At 43.7% G+C, this 19940-nt stretch overlaps 1 protein-coding gene across 3 annotated transcripts in view; it reads left to right on the forward strand.

The window, feature by feature from the left end:
- Positions 1–1811: 1811 nt before the first annotated feature.
- Positions 1812–19940, forward strand: part of trim44 (tripartite motif containing 44) — a 28043-nt gene continuing 9914 nt past the window's right edge. Inside the window, exons 1-5 of one of the 3 annotated variants that reach the window (XM_029841386.1) lie at positions 1812–2160; positions 3367–3986; positions 4456–4533; positions 9778–10068; positions 13537–13559. In XM_029841386.1, coding sequence (XP_029697246.1) covers positions 3399–3986; positions 4456–4533; positions 9778–10068; positions 13537–13559 — 980 coding nt within the window. In that variant the 5' untranslated portion in view covers positions 1812–2160; positions 3367–3398. Of the gene's footprint in view, positions 2161–2329; positions 2648–2863; positions 3035–3366; positions 3987–4455; positions 4534–9777; positions 10069–13536; positions 13560–19940 lie in introns of those variants that run through there. The other 2 variants (XM_011607282.2, XM_029841387.1) reach the window with 2 other exon arrangements.

A 19940-nucleotide genomic window follows, 5' to 3' on the forward strand; every position in this document is an offset into this window, starting at 1 on the left:
TAAAAAATAACAGGAGGTTAAGGAAATGAGAGATGGTAACACACTCAGCAAACGCTGCTCTGACACACACTTTATCTGGAGCCCAACAGCCACCTCATGCCAATAAAACAATGTTAGGACTGATGAATTCGGTTAGTGTTCTCACTCTGTTCTGGGCTGCCAAGGCTTCTTCCAGTCACTCTTTCCGAGAACGTAATGTGCTTGGAGTGGCTGACTTTCACACAGGCATTTCTCAGCAGCATAAATTCAATTTATACATGAATAGATTTAGTTCTTACTGCGTGTCAGACAGCCCTGGCTGAAGAAATTAAAATCACTGGCACACTTTTATTGTGTTGGTTAATAAGCCTCTGCTGTGGGTCTATTCTTTAAAGAGCAGCACTTTGATGCATTTTACATTGACCATGTGTGCTTCAGTTTTGTAATTCAGTTCTTTGCAAACCCTTTTGAATTTTTAATCCCAGTGTTGACAGTTTTCCAAATCCAAATTTCAGTTTTTATCAGCCAGTTAGCATATAGCTTAAATTAGTCTGATGAATAATAAGATGTTGCCAGTAAAACCTTCCCGAGTCATCCATTACTTTCAGATTATGGCGATAAATATGGCTGCACTTGTAAAATAATCCCCTTCAAATAGCTCAAAACCTGTCATTGTTCAGAACACTAGAAGCTTACTTGGAATGACAGTTGTGGTTTTTGGTGGTGCGCCGTTCAAGCGGGGGTAACAGTCAGAACTGATTTGAAAGTGCGGCTCTGCAGCCTCTTTAGATCTCGCTGCATAGAACAGCTTGTTTTTCATCATCTCTGTGTCTCTACAGACCTCTAATCCCCCTCTACTGTTTGGCAGTGCCAGTTTTTGGAGGGTTACGGCGCGAACAGAAGGGGAGAAAACAGACATGATAATTACAAACTCTCCATTAACAGTAGTTTTGAAATTCATTGTCTCATCCAGCTGAACCCACTCATCTTCTCACATAATGGCAGTAACTTGTAAGCCTCAGCTGTCACTCAGTGTGCTGTTATCTACTGGATGGATGGATGGATGGATGGATGGATGGATGGATGGATGGATGGATGGATGGATGGATGGATGGAGGGATGGATGGATGGAGGGATGGATGGATGGATGGATGGAGGGATGGATGGATGGATGGAGGGATGGATGGATGTTTTCTCATATAATTCTCTCATATACTATAGTCTCATCAACAAGCATCATAGATCTACTGCAAGTGAAAGATTGAATGATTTTTTAGGAAATATATGAAATCTCCCTCATTAAAACTCAAGTCAGGTCCCACGAGATTATTTAGTATCTCAGGTGATTCTGTATTTCTGGTCTGTAAGCTCTGGGCAGGTCCCCAAGATATTATTTTAATGGATTATTCTTTTATAGGACCATTTTACACTTTCACAGTGTAAGAGGGCCTAAATAATATATATATATACATTTTTCTTATCCTTTATTCTGATGAATGTCTTTGAGAAAAGCTATGAATGATACATTTTTTTTTAAAAGATTGATTTTTATTTTCAACCTTCCTCTGTACAAGAAAGTAGCCCACAGTGTCAGACAACATATTTGCAAAATCCCATGTCTTGTTTTTAATATTGGAAAGAGAGACAGACTGCGGTGGCCATGACAGCTACTTGTTCTGCAGTTAAAGATGCAAAACATGAAAACAGTGTTTTTAGTATAATTGCACCCCAGAAACCCAGGGGATCGTTCCAAGGAAACAGACTAAAAACAGTGCAGATGAAACATCCTGGATAGTTTATTAATGTTGTTGAAAGAAAGACAAAAAGACATAAAGATGCAGGGGTGATAATCAAAGGTGTCCTAGCAGACTGTCTACTATGCATATCCTTCTGTTCAGCTGTCTGTTTTTGCAGCACATTCTGCTGATCATGAAAAAAACCTGGAAGGTGGCAGTGTTAGATGTCTAAACATAGCATGTTTTGACTTAAAGCATTGGCAAATGATGCAGGCAAATGCCCTTAAGAGAAAGAGAACAGCATGTAAGTGTTTCATTTTTTAAAACGTTGCAGTCACGGGCTCTTTGATCACAACCGAACACAGTATCTTTTTTTTTAAAAAGAGTGGGGTTTTATGGACCGCTTGGAGGACTCCTCTTCTTTTCTGGCGAGTCACAAAATGAGGTAATGTTTGTTTTTGTTTTTTCCCCTTAACTAAGTGTAAATGTGAGTTAATATGCAATAATTATCTTTAGTTGTAGTGACAAAGCCAACATTGCATTGTAATTAACAGCTGTTTGTTGAATTTGTAAGTCTGTAACTGCAATAGTCTTTGTGCTGATGCTTCGCTCCCACCAGCGTGTGCACTGACGCGGACTCTTCAGTAAATCACGCACACACACGCACACACACAGAGGCAGGAAGTAGAAAAAAAGCCCAACCAGCAATAAGGAAGTAGCTAAACGCGGTCGTTTTGGAGCTTTAGTCCGTGTGTTGTTAAAACCTGCGGGGTAGCTCAAGCGACGAAGCAGCGGCGGCTGTGCTACGGAAGTTAGCCCTGTTGCTAATTATGTCAACGGCGACTCCGCGTTTTCTTGAAATAAAGTATGAAGTAGAAGACAGGGAGACAGGAGAAGAAGGACCGAGAGTGTAACCGGCGATCCCCAAAAGGGTAAGAGAAATGCCGGCCTCCAGCTGGCAGAGAGGGGATGTGGACGTCCGAGAGTTTTCTGTACAATACTGCACTTTTCACCGGATGTTTACCTCAGCGGTGGGCATTCACTGCTGCACACACACCATCTGTGTGTGTGTGTGTGTGTGTGTGTGTGTGTGTGTGTGTGTGTGTGTGTGTGTGTGAGAGAGAGAGAGAGAGAGAGAGAGAGAGAGAGAGGAAAAGAGAGGTGGCTCTGGGGATAATAAATATTTCTCCCTGTACATTTGTATGTGTGTTCTGTTGCTCTTGATCCTCTGAGTTATACTCCAGGAGAGTCAGCTGAAAGGGCATCCAGTACGCCACATGAAAAGGTCAGGGCCTGTAGAGAGAGCGAGCTGGGAGGAGGTGAGCTTGTGTGTCTGGTGCAAACTCAGTCAGCACTTTGTGTGTCAGTAAACAACAGTGTGTGTTTGCTCAGGAAGACACAGCATTGGCCACAGATGGGGTCTCCCTGTTTATTGCCCTTGACAAATACTGTAACTACTGCGTGTATGTGCTGCGGGTGTATCCTGAGGACTTGGGCCCCCCTCCACATGCGTCACCTGTTTGAGGGAATATTATATCAGAGGGGATTAGTCCAGATGATCTTGGGCACTCTGCCATGCAAATACGAGAGCTGTTCACTGAAGGTCGCGGCTATTTTTAACTTGTCGTTTTTTTCTGTGTGTCTCCTATAGGATTTTTGTTTCTTATTGAAATTTTAGCCACTATGGACCACAAAGAAGACCACCAACAAGGAGCTACGTCGCTGAACAATGAGGAGTTGCCGCAGATGGACGGGACATGCGACGCCTGTGAGCCCGATGAAGCCCAAATGGCCACTCTAGTGTGTCACAAATGCAGCTTTGCTTTCTGTCCTCTCCATGCGGAGAGACATGTCATCAGCACACATCACCTATTAGCGCCCTATAATCATGATAATACTCCAGCTAATGGACTCGGCTCCATCAAAGACAACGGCTTTGGAGGTGGAGCCGGTGGTGAGGCTGGAATGGGAGGAAATCAGAGGGTTGTGGGGGGCGACGCTGGATTAAAGAGACTGCTGAGTGGTTTGGAGGTGGAGCCTGTGGTGGGAGAGGGGCCTGTGGGTGCAGAAGCAGGGCAGGAGGTCTCTGTTTCAGCAGATCAGAAAAGGGACACCGTGACGGTAGAGAGACTGCGCTGCATGGAGCATGAACAGGAGGGTTCTCTCTACTGTAAGATGGATGAGAAGATCATCTGTGTGGTGTGCGCGGTGCAAGGTGAACACCGTGCACATGAGATCATCACCCTGCAGGAGGCCTACCTGTGGCAAAAGGTGAGGAACACTGAGTGTGATAAATCACACCTCTGTAATTCAGTATTATACACTAAGCAAGAGCCCATCACATTCAGAACACAATAATATAACACAACCACCCACCACACCATCACTCATAAAGCGATTCAATTACATGGAAACTTAATTAAACTATATGGGAACAGTGAAAGCTGAGATTAATAATACCTCCATGTCCATTTGGCTTCATGCCACCTCAGAGATTTTTGCTGCGACTGTATTAAATAGATCAAGTCATTTGTTGAAGTATTCCAATTTTTTCCGTGATGGCGGCTAAATGCATCATTGCTGGGGCCTGAAACTGTGCTCTAAATCTTTAGAATCAAAAGTCTTCTATGCATGAGTATGCACGATGGTGCAGGATGTGCTGGCATAAGAAAATCACCTCCCACCTCTTTGCCTTTAATCCTCCATCCCTGTTGTGTCGTGTGTCTGGTCTTTCCCACAGGGCAGACAGGGTTACGACCTACTGGGCTCTACCCAACAGATGGCCGAGAAGATCAAAACCAAGTGGACCAGCCCAGAGGTGAGTGCAAACGGCTGCACGCGGAACGCTTAAATCAAAGCTATAGGGCGGCCATTATTTTTAGAAAACTTCCTCCGGAGCACGGAGCACAGCTGTTATCCTTTAATGAGTTCAAACCCAGTCAGATCGAATCAAAATGGCAGTTTCTCTGTGGCAGTGAAAGAATGACCTTGAGAACGTTGGAAACCTGTTTGCACTTGATTGCATTTAGATGTTTTTTCTCCCCATGTAAACGTCATGTCAGCATGTACAGGGTGATGTAACCGCTGCAGACGGCGCATGCGACGCCGCGCTGTGCATTACTCCTAATTTTCATCTTTGTTTTTTCAGCCTTTAAAAAATGTCTGCTTTTTCGACTGTGTCAGCCAGCCTGTCAGTTTAGCACCGTGGCCACTGCAGATCCATTTTTCTTTTTTAGATGCCGGGCGGTTCTCCAGCCACCCATGTGCGTGACGTTCCGAACGAGTCCAGCTTTGAGAGCACAAATTTGTGATTTTTCTTTTTTTCCTACCTTGAATCAGGGGCGGTTTATTTTAAAGGTTGCGTCTGTGGGATTAGAGGCTGATCCCAGTTCCCAGGCTTCATCTAAGGTTAAAAAAAAGAAAGATTATACCTGGGATTAGGCCACCAGAAACACAAGGTAGAGCTTTTACTTCCTTCTCTCTAATAAACGGAGTAGATGAGCAGACGCTGCATCGGTGTAGAGCATGCAGCGGGGCAGATGTAATAGTCTGGAATAAAATAAAAAGAGATTAGAAAGATCTTATGTTACAAAAGCATGTGGTGGGAGCCAATTAGTTTAGTCCATCACCTCACAGATCAGAGATGGGATCCATTTACTGTCTGCAAATTCTGCCCAATAATTATGGTGAGATGTCTCTGTGATTAATGAGTCATGTCTTTTTCAGACGTGAGGTGACGTCACCATTCGTCATTTAGGCGGAGTTACGCCATTTTTTTACTAGATACAGAAGAACCCAGCTATGTGGTGCCATCTCCTGCTTTTTCAAGTCGCATGATTGTTCAACTATAGATAGGCTAGTTATCAACTACCTGCTTCCATGCACTGAAGCTGAATTTAACAACACTTATGAAACCCTCATAATTCATATGAGCGGTAAGCACCAACAGTGATGGAGTACAAAGTTTCATGTTTGCACTGTGCAGGAGAACAGACATTTTTCTTTTTGATTTGTTCTTTCACACGTCTGCTATATTCAGACTCGGAGGCGGAGATTTTTATCCCCGTGCTGGCCTTATTTCAACCTTTTTTTTCCACTCTCCACATCTCAAAAAGCGTGCAGCTGGCACACACTCGCTCGCCGTCACCTTTCTCTTTCCATATCGACCACAACAAAAATTCTGCAAATTGAATTTTCACAACAAGTCAACCTTGAAACCTGTGGCTGTATTTCCATTACAAATGCTATAGCTGGGGCATGTACTGCCACAGACTGTTAGGTAATGTTCAGCCAGAGACGTTTCAATGAGGCGCGGGTTCAGGGATGTGCAGCTATAGGGCTCAGCCGTGCACTCACCAGTCAGTGGGAGCACTTTCAGACACCAGCTGCAGTCTGTGCACGCTTAATATATTGTCTGAACTCAGAGGAGAGTAATTGCACAGAGGAGGTGAGCTCCTCTCAGTACCTGAGGTGATTCTGCTCAGGTACGGTGGCATTATGTGGAAGGTTAATGTCCCTGGGCAGAAAGAGGTAAATGGCGTGCAGCACTACGGCTTTAGAATTATCATAGTCAAATATCAATGCAGCCCCGAGGATTTCCTGAACATTTAGTTCGATGCTGTTGCACGGCAGAGATGTGCTGTGTTCAGAGGGACTCTTGTGGATTTCTTCGCACGTCCATTAAAAGTGTAAGCATGTTTTATGGATGATGAAAAGAAGAGGTAAAGGTAGGACGCTATGCTTGGAAAAGAAAAGGTGTAAGCCCCCGTCTCCGTGGCGAGGGATGGAGATTGCAGAGATTTCGCCCTCAGCCGGTGTTTGCTTATTAAGTCGAGCCCACTTAATTAGGTGCCTTGCTGCAGGTGTGGGGGTTTTAATCTCTCAGAGCTCATATCTCCAGATGCCACATGGGAGCGGGACATAGCACAGAAACTTTGACGAGGCTGCGCGGCGACTAACAGGGGGGCCGGAACTGTAACGGGAGGAGCCCGTCGAATATCTGCAGACAGAGATCTCAGGGTTAGCATGATGCAGCTCCAAACCAGGACACCCAGTCATCAGCAGCACTCGTCTCACTCTTATGATTTATTCAGCCACACTCCAACACGCTGGGTTTCTTTAAGGCCTATGGAGCAGAGAGGGGTCCGCTGTCTTCAAGTAGCTTTGCACAGAGTTAAAAATGTGAACAGCCGTGCGGCGGCTGCATCCTGTTTCCCTGCCTCATAAAAGAGGAGCAGACATATTAAAGCCATCCTCCAAAGCCGAGGCTGAGGAATAGCCGGGTCAGGCATGAAAGACTCGCTCTTTAAGGCTGTCAGTGCTTCTCTGTATCTACCCGCATCATTTTAATGGAATTACTCAGTATCTTTCCCCAGAAAGTTGCTCGGCTGACGCCGCTTCTCCCAGAAGCCATAAAAGGTGGATATTTTCACTCCTCCTTGACACACTGAACCCCCCTTTTTTATTTGCTTTCCCTCTTTTATCCATTTCCTGTGTATTCTTCTTTAGACGATACTCCTGGGAAGGGATTTTTATTTTTTTTTGCTGTGCATGAATCGAGCTGCAGCTTTAGAAGGATGATCGGAATTTGTCCCGAGATAAAAGAGAACAAAAGAGTTCTGCGCTCGCTGTGAACAGGGTCAAGTTCAGTTCAGTTCAAACCTGTTTACCCTTAACGATCAATTAGTCGGTTTTAGGTGCTCTTAAACAGCACATCACACACCCAACCAGAGCAACAACAACAGCAGCACAGACAGTGAATCAGTTGTGGGAGCGTTCCAGGAACTGGGCTTCATTTTTATTTCACTGTACTGTACAACACACGAGAAGCATTAAAGTTAGATTACATAGTTCTCATTTCTAAATAAAGAGATTCTGCTTCTGCATTTTTCATCACTGAATGTGCAGAATGTTTCCATGAGTATTTACAATATGTAACTTTTTTCTTTTATATAAATGGGAGACATTTGATGTATTACGGTATATATTTGTAGCTATTTTGTGTCGCTAATTACTAATTCAGCTTCAGTTTTCTCATTTTCTGGCCTCAGTGGGGTGGATATTTTTGTGTCTGTTGACATTTGCAGTTATTGAATTAAAGTTCAACTGGAACAAAAAAAAAAATCAGTTTCAGGGAAGCTAGCTGAGTAAAATGGACAAATAAACATAAAAACATGGATAAAGCGATTCCACGCTGGGAGAAGGAATGAGATTTTTAAATCCGCTGTCCAGATGTGTTTGCTCTCATCTCCTGTGCTCACTCTGTCGTCTGTCCCGAAGCCTCGTTTCAAGGCCTCAGCTTAGCTCGCAGCAATGCAAATGAAGATTAGCCCGCATGAGTACTTCTTCCGTGCAAGCGCCATCAATGGGCCAAAGGTCCAAGGGCAGAGGGTCTCATGTTCTACACACACAAAGAGCCTTGGTCCATCTGCCACCCAGGCCACTGGGACTAAATAGGAGGGTGGGAGGCTTCTGTGTCCGGGAGACTGGATGGAGGATGAATGTTCAAGCTTTGTTCCTCCTGATTTATACATCCCATTGTGAAAGCTGTTTTGAATACATGCGTGAACTATTGAACTTTGACGAATTTACACTGAAGTCATTTAGTCACGTCCCTGCAGCACTTAGGTCGCACATGTCATCCAGCTACTTCAAATGCTATTTAGCCTCAAAAGCCTTGCTAGCATCATTCCTACATGCAGTTAGAACCCCGGAGACTGGTTGTAATGCAAAGAGAGCACGACAAGGACATGAGCCTGTTTCTTCTCTTTCTTTGAACTGAAGCACCGTTTCCTGCACAAGGGTTTCCGATTATTAGTGTGCGTGTTTCTGACGCTGCCAGAACCTGACCCAATGAGGCTGACCTGAGGGGCTCATATCCTTTAATGGGAACTCGGCTTGTAGTTCACTCCCGTCTAGCCCAGTACTGCTCGGGTGGCCTTCATACAAGAGTGGCTATGAAAAAAAGTTTGCCAGAGGATGATCTCCATGTGACACTAGCACAAATGTCATTGCTGTTTGCCATGACTGCTAAATGCTAAAGCTTGTTAAAGGGATACTTGATATTCATTTCGGACATTAAGATGACATCAGACATCAAAGCTTTATAAAATGTAAAGGGATTACTGAGATTTCCTGTATTATTAGATTAGAATGCAAGCTTTAGCATCTTAGTCATCACACCATGAGCGATGGTTTGAGCTCCTAATTCTTCTTCTGGCACACATTTTTGTGCATGTCTGCTTCACTTCTCACTTCTTCCATGGATTTAATACATGCACATTTATTATTTTCTTTGTGTTCATATCTTGATTTTACATCACGGCGTGACAGCGCTATGAATCTATCACTTGGAATTTATTTTAAAAAAGCAAAGAAAAATGCAACATTTTATTCTAGATTTTTCATTCACAATTACTTGCACTGATCGATAAATTTAAAAAAAAGAAAAGGAATAGAGTTCTTGCCCACAGAAGAGCAGGGATGCCGTGGCTAATTGAAGCAATTATAACATTTGCAAGCAGAGATCTTGGCAGAGAGACTTTTGCCAATGTGGCAACGTCACGGTTACAGGCAGAGCTAAACAGCTCTTTCAGAGGTTCGCACTAAACAGATGGCTTTCTGTGGTCCAAATAGCCTCTGAAGTCTTTATATACAGATGGGATGCATAGAGTTTAGTTTACCTTCAAGGGATCTGCTTCATGCTGTCACTTACAGCAGGAGAAAATGGTGCCATTATCATTAAAAATGACACCCGTGTCAAAATAACAAACAGAAATCTTCTTTCTTCTTCCTGCTTTGGTGGCTCGATTTTTCAGCGAGTGCATTTATGGATGGCAGGGATTGTGTACGCGATAAATCCCTCCCAACGAGGAGGAAACAATCTGAACAAATGAACTGAGGAGGCGTGAGGAGGATAGTCACAAACAAGCAACAAAAAGCTGAAATCAATCACTTTTTTAACTCGTTTTCGAGGTCGTTCCAAAATTAAAGTTTTAGTTTTTCGGGTTGTATTGTGTTTTATTTTGTCAACTCTGTCTGTTTGATTGTGTCTGCACCTAAGATGACCACAGAAGAGCTGGAGGACTACGTGAACGCCCAGTTTGACGAGCTCCGTAAACTGGTGCGTCTGGAGGAGAAGAGGAGCCTTCATCTCGTAGACCTGAAAGAGGCCTTCCTGACGGCATCGGCCGCCGAGAAAATCGCCGAGATCAGCCTGGAAACCGAGCGCCTGCAGGAGGAGATGGCCAGCATTACCGACCAGCTGTGCTTGTTGGAGAAGGCGGAGGGTGGAAGGCCTGCGGTCAGGGCAGGGGACATCATTGCAGCCCCAGAACCAGCTCACAGAGTCCAGGTTAGAAGCTTTCTTCCCCCAGTTCGTGTCTTGCGGACTGCAGTGCAGCCAGATGGTTGCTTACTGCATAAGTAATTCTTAGTAAAGTTTTTAATCAAGTAATTAGCACCTTCATCTGGACTTCTGCAAGGCTGCATAATGTGGTTTAATTTCATCCAAAAAGCCTGTTTATTCCTTCCGTACTGATGGAGCATTCAAAGATTTGAAAGTTACCCATAATGCCGTGCACTATCCACTCCCATTACCATCACAAATCTGGGATTTTGAACTCAGTGCTCATAACAAGCCATAACAAGCCAGATGGTTTCTTCCTCTTTAGCCTGAAGGAGTTGACTTCAGAAACAAATTTGAAAGCTGGACTCATCAGACCACAGGACAGCGTTCCACATCACTTCCCTCCATTTCAGGAGCTCAGGCCTACAGACGATGACAGTTTTTCCGGGCACGATTTACTTGTAGTCTTTATACTTCACAAAGACTTTATTTTTTTAAACTCTTACTCATCTCACTGAGCTGTCGGTGATCAATGTTGACATTTGCCATCAGGTTTTTGTTTAACTTTTTAATTGTTGTTAGTATCAAATCCAACTGGATAGGATTCATATAGCATATCAATCAGTTTTTGCTGCACTTGCACAGTTAAAAAGGTTCTTTTTGGGGGCAACGGAGGAGTCCGAGTCAATATAAAGTGTCAGACTGAAAGACAAACTAATAAAACTTTCATATTTTACACATAGCAGCTTGCATTTGCCCTGGATGTGACTTTACATGGTGGCGGCCATGAAGTCTTTATCTCCGTTGACTCTGTCTAATGAGTGCAACACCTGCTGCACAGTTATTTCGGTCCAATGAATATGGTAAACAGGTGCCGCCATGCACGGCTTTGCCCTAAATGAAACAGGAAACTGGCTTTATTTATCTGGGGCATACATTTTATTCAAGGAGAAAGTGCCAATTTTGCTTCCATGCAGTCAGCTGTGACAGAATGATACAGGGCCAAATAAATCCCAGGCTGCTGCTGCCTGATGAAGCATAAGTGTAACTCTGTTTGTCTCCTGGCTAAAGGATCTGTAATTTCTGAGGAGAGTGACTGTTCATTCTCTTCTTACATACCAACATCTTATAGCACCGCGCGGTGCTGTTTTCTTTTGTCCATGTCCGCATATCATTTACACACAGATTGACGTAACGGGCCGTGTCACGACTGCTTCATCCCCCCATTCCTCATTCGAATAATGAAGCGGAGGTCTTTGCCGCCTATAGGCCCCCGTTGTAAATGCCCCATTGCTCTATTTGTCACTCTTAATACTAGATTCATGTCAGTTGGGGAAGGAGGCTTTAGTTTCCCCAGCGATGCTGAGCAGGAGCGGCGAGGCCCTTTAATGGCCATCGCTGATGTACAGATTGCATATCGTAGCTGGGAAATTAACCCACTGCGGCCCAAATTCATTAAGACTCAAAGTGAAGTGAGTAATGAGGACTGTTATTTGGATATTGATAGGCCCAGGAGGGCAGGGGGTAAATGTAGAGACGGGGGTTCTGTAATTTACTCGGTTAGCAGTGTTGAAGTTCTGCACGCTAAACATGCGGACAGCATTTCAGGAATAACTCCATGCGTGACCGTATCACACCGCCTCCTCATGACCACACACTCTGCTCTGGTTCACGAGTAGAAATAAGTTTGAGCGTCCTCATCTGGAATGTTAGCAGCAGTTGGCACCTTGTTGCAAACCCTCCATTTATATTCTGAAAGCATCTCTCGATCCCAGACTCTGTTCTGTCCAGCTACCCGAAAGTCTTTTCAATGTGGCGGAGAGCTTTTTTTCTCCACTAATGAAATAAATCCACTTAATTTGTTCGATGTGGTCCTCATCTACTTTATTTATTTATTTTTAGAAGCCTAAGGTGCTGCTTCATTGTTTCTTTCCTTCCAGTTTTGCCGCTTAAAAGTGTTTCTGTCTTTTTTGAAGTCATAACGCAGTCCAATGCAACCTCGATAAAAAATTAGCTTTTGGTTGTTGAGGTCTCATGGTCACAGGAACAATAGTTGTGTTAATAACCTGGTGTTGTTGTTGTTTTATTGAAAGTAGACTAACACAGGTACACACACAGAGAATAATAACGCTGCGTAATAATGACAAAATTAAATTTGACCAGCCAGCGGAAGCCAGAGGGAAAATAGATTAAGAGCCTTCGTCTCATTTATTTTCTAAACTCTGAGTCACAGCAGGGTCTGTTTTATACAACCCTGGACATCAGTTTATTTAAATAGTCTCTGTTTACTCCACGCTGATTAAAAAACTATTGATGTATCGAGGAAGTTGTGTTTTTGTTTGGAGAGACACACACACGCTGCAGATACACACATCCTGCAGTGTGTAGATCTACAGAGAAGAATATGAAAACCTCCCTCATGTTTTGGTGCAGATGGGCCCGTGTACCTGCTGGTCTCCTACTGTATCTCACAACGTCCACATGTATGACTGCTGCACACCAGTGATTAGCTTTAAGCTCATGTGTGGCCCAGGTCAGGCCACTCCATAACTGATCCAGAGGAGGTTCTGTTTAGACATCGCACTAATCTAATGACTAACTCACTGTTTCTGTCTGTGTTCTGAATTTTGGATAGTTTTGAATGTGCGAATGTTTCACCAAACTAAATCCATACTGCATGTTTAGAATGCATCGGTGATAACTGTGTTGTACACGCGTGCCACCAAAGGCTCTTGAATGCTTTTTATTGCTTTTTAAGATTCAAATTCATCACAATTTAATTACGAACGATTTTTAGTAAAGCTGTTGAAGTTGTGCCACAACAGGATGTCCGTGTTGTTTGGGGGGGGGGGAATCTTGGCACTCATTCAGACATGTACACATTGATGATGTTTTCAATTATGAAATAAAAGGCCCTTTGTTTTCCATTGCTTGCAATCATATTCCATATTAAGCATCCAGGATATAAGCCCATTGTTTAATCTTTTCTGCATGGAAATTATTCGCAACAAGGCCTTGAGCTCAAAACAGCTTGACTGGAAGTCAATATCAATGTTTACTGTTTTCAGGAATATTTCAAAAGTTATGGGTGAGCCTTGTGATGTGATGTATTTACATCTCCTGCATGTCGACAGAGTCTGGAGTTTGATTAAATATTTCATCTGGCTTGCCATTAAACCTTTTGCTTGCAGAGCGCGTGTATCTGGCCCAGTCAACAAATCACATCTGCTGCTTTGACATTGAAAAATCCTTTAAAGCCAGATCAAAATTAAACAGAAAAGCTTCCAGTGGAATGAATAATATCTGCGGCTCTCACGTGTCTTGGTTCTCCCTTTAAAGGTTCATGAATATACATGAGGGTGACCACAGGATGAAAGTGGAAGTGAGTCAAAGTCGTGCCAGATGTGGTCAGAGCAGGTCTGCATTTTGGGTTTTTTATGTGCAAAAACTAAAATCTCTATCTCTCTCTTTCAGCGGGACATTGATGCCAGGCCAAGGTAAGACTGCGTTACTCACCTTTTCACCTTTCCTTAGCTTAGTGAAGTACATTTGAGGACCTCCTTAAACGTAAGTGTCAGCTGCTCTGAGACTGTTGTCATCATCAACACTTGTAGCTATCAGATCTTTTGCTCTCATAACTTCCCTAAAATGACTCGGTTAAACAACTCACACACCACAGAAAAGCACCCTCCATTGACTCCAATTATCTCGCGCAGGTGCGCGCGTGTGTGTGTGCGTGAGAGAAAGAGAGAGTGAGCAAAAGAGGCTAATCTGGAGGTGATCGAAGTGGACACATGATCAAAAAGCCCAAATATGTTCTCATCAGACAAAAACTTCTTCCATTTGACTTGGATTGACCTCTAGAATATGGCCTTGTGGTGAGGGGCCGTGGGATGTTTGTGTTTTTGATTGCACAGCTGATCATCTCAGACCGGTTATGTGATAAACTGCATCGGCCTGTGTCTGTTTGTGTCAGACCCTGTGAAAAGAACAGCGCTCTGGCTGCCGCGCGCATCGATCTGCTGCAGTAAAACTCCTCTCTTTCCCTCTGTGGTGACCAGCAGCTCCCCTGGCACCACCTGCGGTCTCTGCCCTTTAATTCCAGAGTGGTCCTTTGTTCCAAAGTCGATCTCACATCGAGACACCTTTCACACATTCACCTTCAGACACAAAACGTAGGTTTTAGTTGTGACTATTTTATATGAAGATAAAGAACATGCATCCTTTTCCACTCATCTTTGACCACTTAGACCAGCAGTTCAGCATATAGACCACAGGGGCGCATGATGGAGCGCCGACCTTCATATCACTTGGGTGTGTGTTGTGTGTTTTTGAAGGCTCAAACAAACACAGATGGTACTATTCTTCATAACAAGGGTGCAATGGAGTTCACCCACAGCCAAGGTCAATGTCTGTCTCGGCGTCTCTCTCTCTCACTCTCATTCTGCCTGTGTGGCTCCCTCCCTCCCTCTGTCTCTCACTTACACCCACACGCTGTCATCACAGGTTAAACCGTCACAGTCCTCAGCAGTGTTGTGGGTGCTGAGTCGACCGTAGCTATCAGACACTTCAGCGAAGAGCTTATTAGAAAGCAAATAATAAAATAGGAATGTGAAATGTTTACGGTGAAGGAAACTACACATTTGTGAAGGTGAAACGAAGAGTTCAGGACAACCGACGAGCAGAGGGTTCTGGTTTGGCCTCAACAGGACCCAGACGGGAAATTGATTATGGTGCAGAAACACTAATCTGCTGTCTGAGCCTCATATCTGTGCTGCAGACGGAGCATCCTCACAGGACTACAATCCTGCACCCACATGCATCTTTCCTGATCTTTCTCGTCAGTAACATCCTGCAGCTCTCTCCAGGGCCCCCTAATGTGGCTCCTCCACACCTGCCAGCTTCTCCTCTCTAACCCCAGCCTATGTCAGCAATTGTGAAACAAATCTGTCACCACAACATACAGGATTCAGTCTAAAATATCCACACAAAAGGACAGGAGGGGGGTGAGAAAGAGGCTTATTGCTGCATTGACATTAATTACAAAAAAAAAATACAACCCTTTCATGTTGTCTCTAGAGATGGGTCCTTAAGAGTCGGACAGACAGACATATATGCTGTAGGATCCCACTCATTAGACTTGTATTTTCTGTGTTGGGACAAAGAGGTTCTTGTTTTTTTATGGTCCTTCCAACAGAACTGGCGACCACAATATATCATACATTATAGTCACTGAGCATTAGCATTAGCAGCCACCATAAATAATGTGCGACATGTGCGTTGGATTGCTTTAGAGTGTGCTGAAGAGGAACATGGCAGCAACATTTTAGCACCTCTGCTGTTCTAAAAGCACAATTATCTAAAAATAGGATTTAACGTTAGGGTTTATGGTTAGGGTTCGTTCAGAGTTTGGGTTAGGGTTTGGGCAAGCTTAGAGGGTTATATTTGGGTTAGGGTTGTGGTTTGGCCAGGGTTATGGTTAGGTGAGGGTTGGTTAGGCTTAGGGTGAGGTGAGGGTTAGGGGTTATGTTAGGGTTAACGTTTAGGGGTTAGGTTTTGGGTCAAGGTAAGAGTTAGGGGTTAGTGTTAGTGTTGGTTAGGTTTGGTTAGTGTTGGGGTTTAGGATTAGGTTTGTGGTTTAGTGGGTTAGAGGTTTGGGTTTGGTTCGGGTTTAGGGCTTTAGAATTTAGGTTTAAGGTTAGTGGTGGTACTTTATCATGTATGTATGCATGCAGAGCAGGAAAGTGGAACGACTTTCTGCATCATCGCCATTAATATTTTACGGCTTAGGGCAGATTTGTTCTGCTTCAGGACGTTGTGACAACATCAGACAGGCTGTGCAATTATGTCATAAAACAATTATTGTGTTATTAGCTGGTGATTAGAGTTTACTACAGGCCCTGGAATAAGTTCTAACACACCTTACGGCCTGATTTATAGCAGTATGACCATTGTGGAGTCAACAAAAGATGCTGTCGCTTTCATGCGTTCATCTCCTTCAGTCTTTGAGCTTTCCTGCCCATAGATTATCTGGAAGACGGCATCAGCAGACACAAAACGCACATGCCCATCATGCCACTTCACTGCTGCACATGATGGGGATCTCTCATTAGCTTTTCTCTTATTTTGCATTTCCTTTTCATTTACTCTCTGTTTGAAAGATTTCACAGTGGTGAATGAAACATTTGCTAAAAAAAACCCAAGAAAATATTTATGTGTTTAGTTAGAATCTTCCTGCATAATTGATGCCCAGGATGACTCACAGCGAACCATGTTTGTCAAGTGACATATTTTGTGTCTTATTTCAACTTTCTTCATGACAATTTACATATTTCCCCCCCTAAAAAAAGATTACACATTCCATCCAGACACCTGAAGTGCAACTTGATGGTTGAAAGAGCAAAGGCAGAGAGGCTGTCTGATCGACTATCATGTCAAGGCAGCGGGCCCGACTCAGAACCGTGCACTACCTGTCTGAATATAAAATAGAGCACACACATGCACTTGTGTCTGATTACCAAGCAAATCTCATGAGGTAGGACCGTGCCTGCTTTATTTCCCAATAGTTTTGCCAAGTGTTCTTTAGTTGTGAATTTCCTCCAGTGCTGGCTCATGATTGTTGGCAGTTGTGTGTGTCTAGCCTCAACCAGAGCTGTAAAAGTGTTTGTGGTGTTGATCTGCTGAGGAGATACTGTCGATACAGGAGGAGAGCTCAGAGATGTTTGTGCTCTCCAAGAAAAAAAAAAGAAAAAATCTACCTTTGCGAGGCTGCAGATTCAGGTTACTGCTGCGTGAGTCGATGCTTTCAGCCAGTTCTGCATCTGAATAATTCATTGTTGGAGTGTGTAAACTACATCTCCTTCCCACAAACCAAACTCTGCATTTGCTGCTGCTTTTCCCATTCCAGTAAAGGAGTTTGTACTTAAATTGTGTTCAGAATCAGTTTAGTGAACGAATGAGTCAATTTAACATGGAGGACTGCATTTGTCGAAGTCTTAAATAGAGATTACAAACCCTTTAAATTCATATAATTGTGTCTGTTTTCCAGCCACAAGTAGTGTCTTGTTTAGTATATGTCACTATGCTGGATTTAATGTAGAATAATGTTAAACTCTCAGCATAAACGGCTAACACAACCAGAACAGTGTGAAAACAGCAATATCAGAGTAACTTTGCTAATATATAATAGAAAAGGTGTGAATAGCTTCCTGTAATGAATTTTATCCCTTCCTAAGGCCTCTACTTTATATCTTCAGCATAACCTTGTTCTGTATAATTTAGAACCTTTAGTGGAACAGCACTGCCTCGCTCATGCCGTGAAAGCATGCTCATTTTTAGCGTTCCGAGCATTCCTTTGTCTCCACGGCCATAAATCGCAGAGCCCTGTTTATTGCACGTCATAAAATGTGTGATCTACTTCATTATGCATAAATGCTGTTGAAACTATTGTTTTTCTCTGAGCCTGCTCAATCCTTACCTCCACATCTGGTGTCGTCATCATATTGTCCCGTTAACGTTGCTGTGATTCAACTGTTTTGGTGATAAAGAGTTGAAAATAACTACGGTAATCAAAAACGTGTTGATTATGGCACGTATTACTGTCATATTGGGATATTTCTGAGGTGGTTTATGCTTGTTTCACACATGGCGTAGAGGAGAATATTTGATAAGAAGGCAGAGGAAAGGCAAAAACAAGTGTGACAGAATTGTCCGAGAAGTTTAGAGGGCAGAAAGCTGGCAGCCAGGCGGAGCCGCACGGCTTCCATTTTCCTTTCATCACGTCACGGCACATCTGGCGCTGGCGAAGCTCATCTGCAGGATCTCTTAGATACGACCTTGGAGTCAGCCGCCCAAACTGTGAAGCGCCGCATTTGCATATAGAAATGTCGCAACAGTTAATCATTCTAATTATTATTCCTGAATCTCAAATAGAAATTACAAGCCACTGTCAGGAAACCGTAATGGTTCCAGTATTCAATGGTTTAATCAAGCATGCTGATATCAACACTCTGGCTTCTCAGAGACCTGAAGCATTTGGAAATGCTCAGGGTCAGAGGTTGAGGTTGGAGCTGGAGTTCAGCTCCCTGGGAAGAAATCACAAGACTGCATTATTGCTGGCTGATGAGCCACCACCTCAGATAAATATATGTTTTTCCTTCTTTGAATTGACAGGCTGCTTTAAATGGAAGTGAAAACCAAAGAAAGCGATCTTGCATCCTCATCGTCTTCTTTCCTTTAATGAGCCATATTCAAGGATTTAAACAAAACAGCGTAAATAAAACAGTCTATAAGCGGAGATATACGTATTTTAAAGGATGTGTGGGTAGAGGTTGAGAGTCTGCAGTGTTTTTGGTTCAGTTCCATAAGTGTCAGATGTTATTGTAGCAGGAGAGAAAAGCGTCTGTCTGTGTGACGGTTTGTGACAGGAAGTAGGCAGACTGGCATTCGCCTCAGCGGGAACACAGTGGTTTTATTTCGGGGCCATACCGTCATTCAAATAATCTCCCCAGTCACTGACGGCTTTCAACAGGCTGCCGAGCGACGTACCATCGTGTGACTGTGGCTCTGCAATGATAATCAAACATCAACTGAAACCACCGCCTCCATGAAGCACCAGCCAGTCGGTTGTTGATTGGTGTCACTTTCCCGTGAGTGTTATTTGCGTGGGGCTGAAGGCTGGTGTGACATTCTATACTTCCTGTCAGGGAATTATCCACTTTCACAAAGTGAAAAACAAGCAAATGTTGGTTCCCTGGCAACTCTTTGCATATCTGCATTCCCTGTTTTCCATGTTCTCTGTTGTGGTCTTACACACACACACACACCCACACACGCAGATTTGTCAGTGGACCACGACGGCATTCAGAAGATGTTGCCTTGTATTGAAACATTCATTTTTCATTCTAAAAGCATGCAAATTTTACCCTCGTGCACATACTTATGATTGGTAATTAGCAGAGCATCGAGGGGAAAGCCAGAAGCTCGCTTCACACGTACGTGTGACTTGCACACGCACCCCACCCACCGTGCTGTTTTATGCAAACACGCACTTACACACAAAGACCAAGAGGATAAAAGCACATCTCAGTGTTGGCCTGCAGGTGGAATTACAACTGTGATTTCAGCATGGGGATGATGGGGGAAGGTGATAGTGACAGGCCGGAGCAGCAGGTAATGAATCAGCCTTATCAAGCCTCTGGCCCAAGGTGTGATCTGGCAGCACTACGACACACACACACACACACACACACCAGCTGCATATTACATCTTCATCCCTGGGTTTTCATGGACCCAGCAACGATGTCTAGCATGTTTGTAACGACCCAGTGGGGCGGTGGTTATGGCTTCTGTCTCCCTTCCAGCTCTCTGTCCGTCCCTCTGCTTTACAAGGAGGGGAAGGATTCAGCAGCTTTACAACGAGCCTCATCACCATGTCGATTTACTGCAGGAACGAGGAGACAGTGGGGATTTAACTACCTCGGGATTCTAATGGGAGATTAGCACGCACTTTGCAAAATCACCTTAATCCAGCATTGTCGCGAGCGGAGATGGATGGGAATGAAAAACGAAGGGCTCTTTCTGAAGGCGGGTCTCATTTGCACATTTTCCTTTCGGATTAGGCTGATGATCACAGCGTTTTAATCTTTAAACGTGATTGCTTTGTTCTACATTTCTTCAGAGAGAGGTTTTAGACTTTGCAACAGACACTGCAGCATAACTCTCTGTGCCAAACAGACACAAAACAAAGACCGCTTCCAGTTTCCTGATGCGTAAATCAGAGGAGGGAGGCTGTCCTCTTAAGAAAATGCGGGCTGTTATGGCTGAAGCATTTTAAGAAGCATATGACATCAAATTTATTGGTCAGGTAAAATCTGTCA

The sequence above is a fragment of the Takifugu rubripes genome, chromosome 9, assembly GCF_901000725.2.
Source record: "Takifugu rubripes chromosome 9, fTakRub1.2, whole genome shotgun sequence".
Taxonomy (NCBI): domain Eukaryota; kingdom Metazoa; phylum Chordata; class Actinopteri; order Tetraodontiformes; family Tetraodontidae; genus Takifugu; species Takifugu rubripes.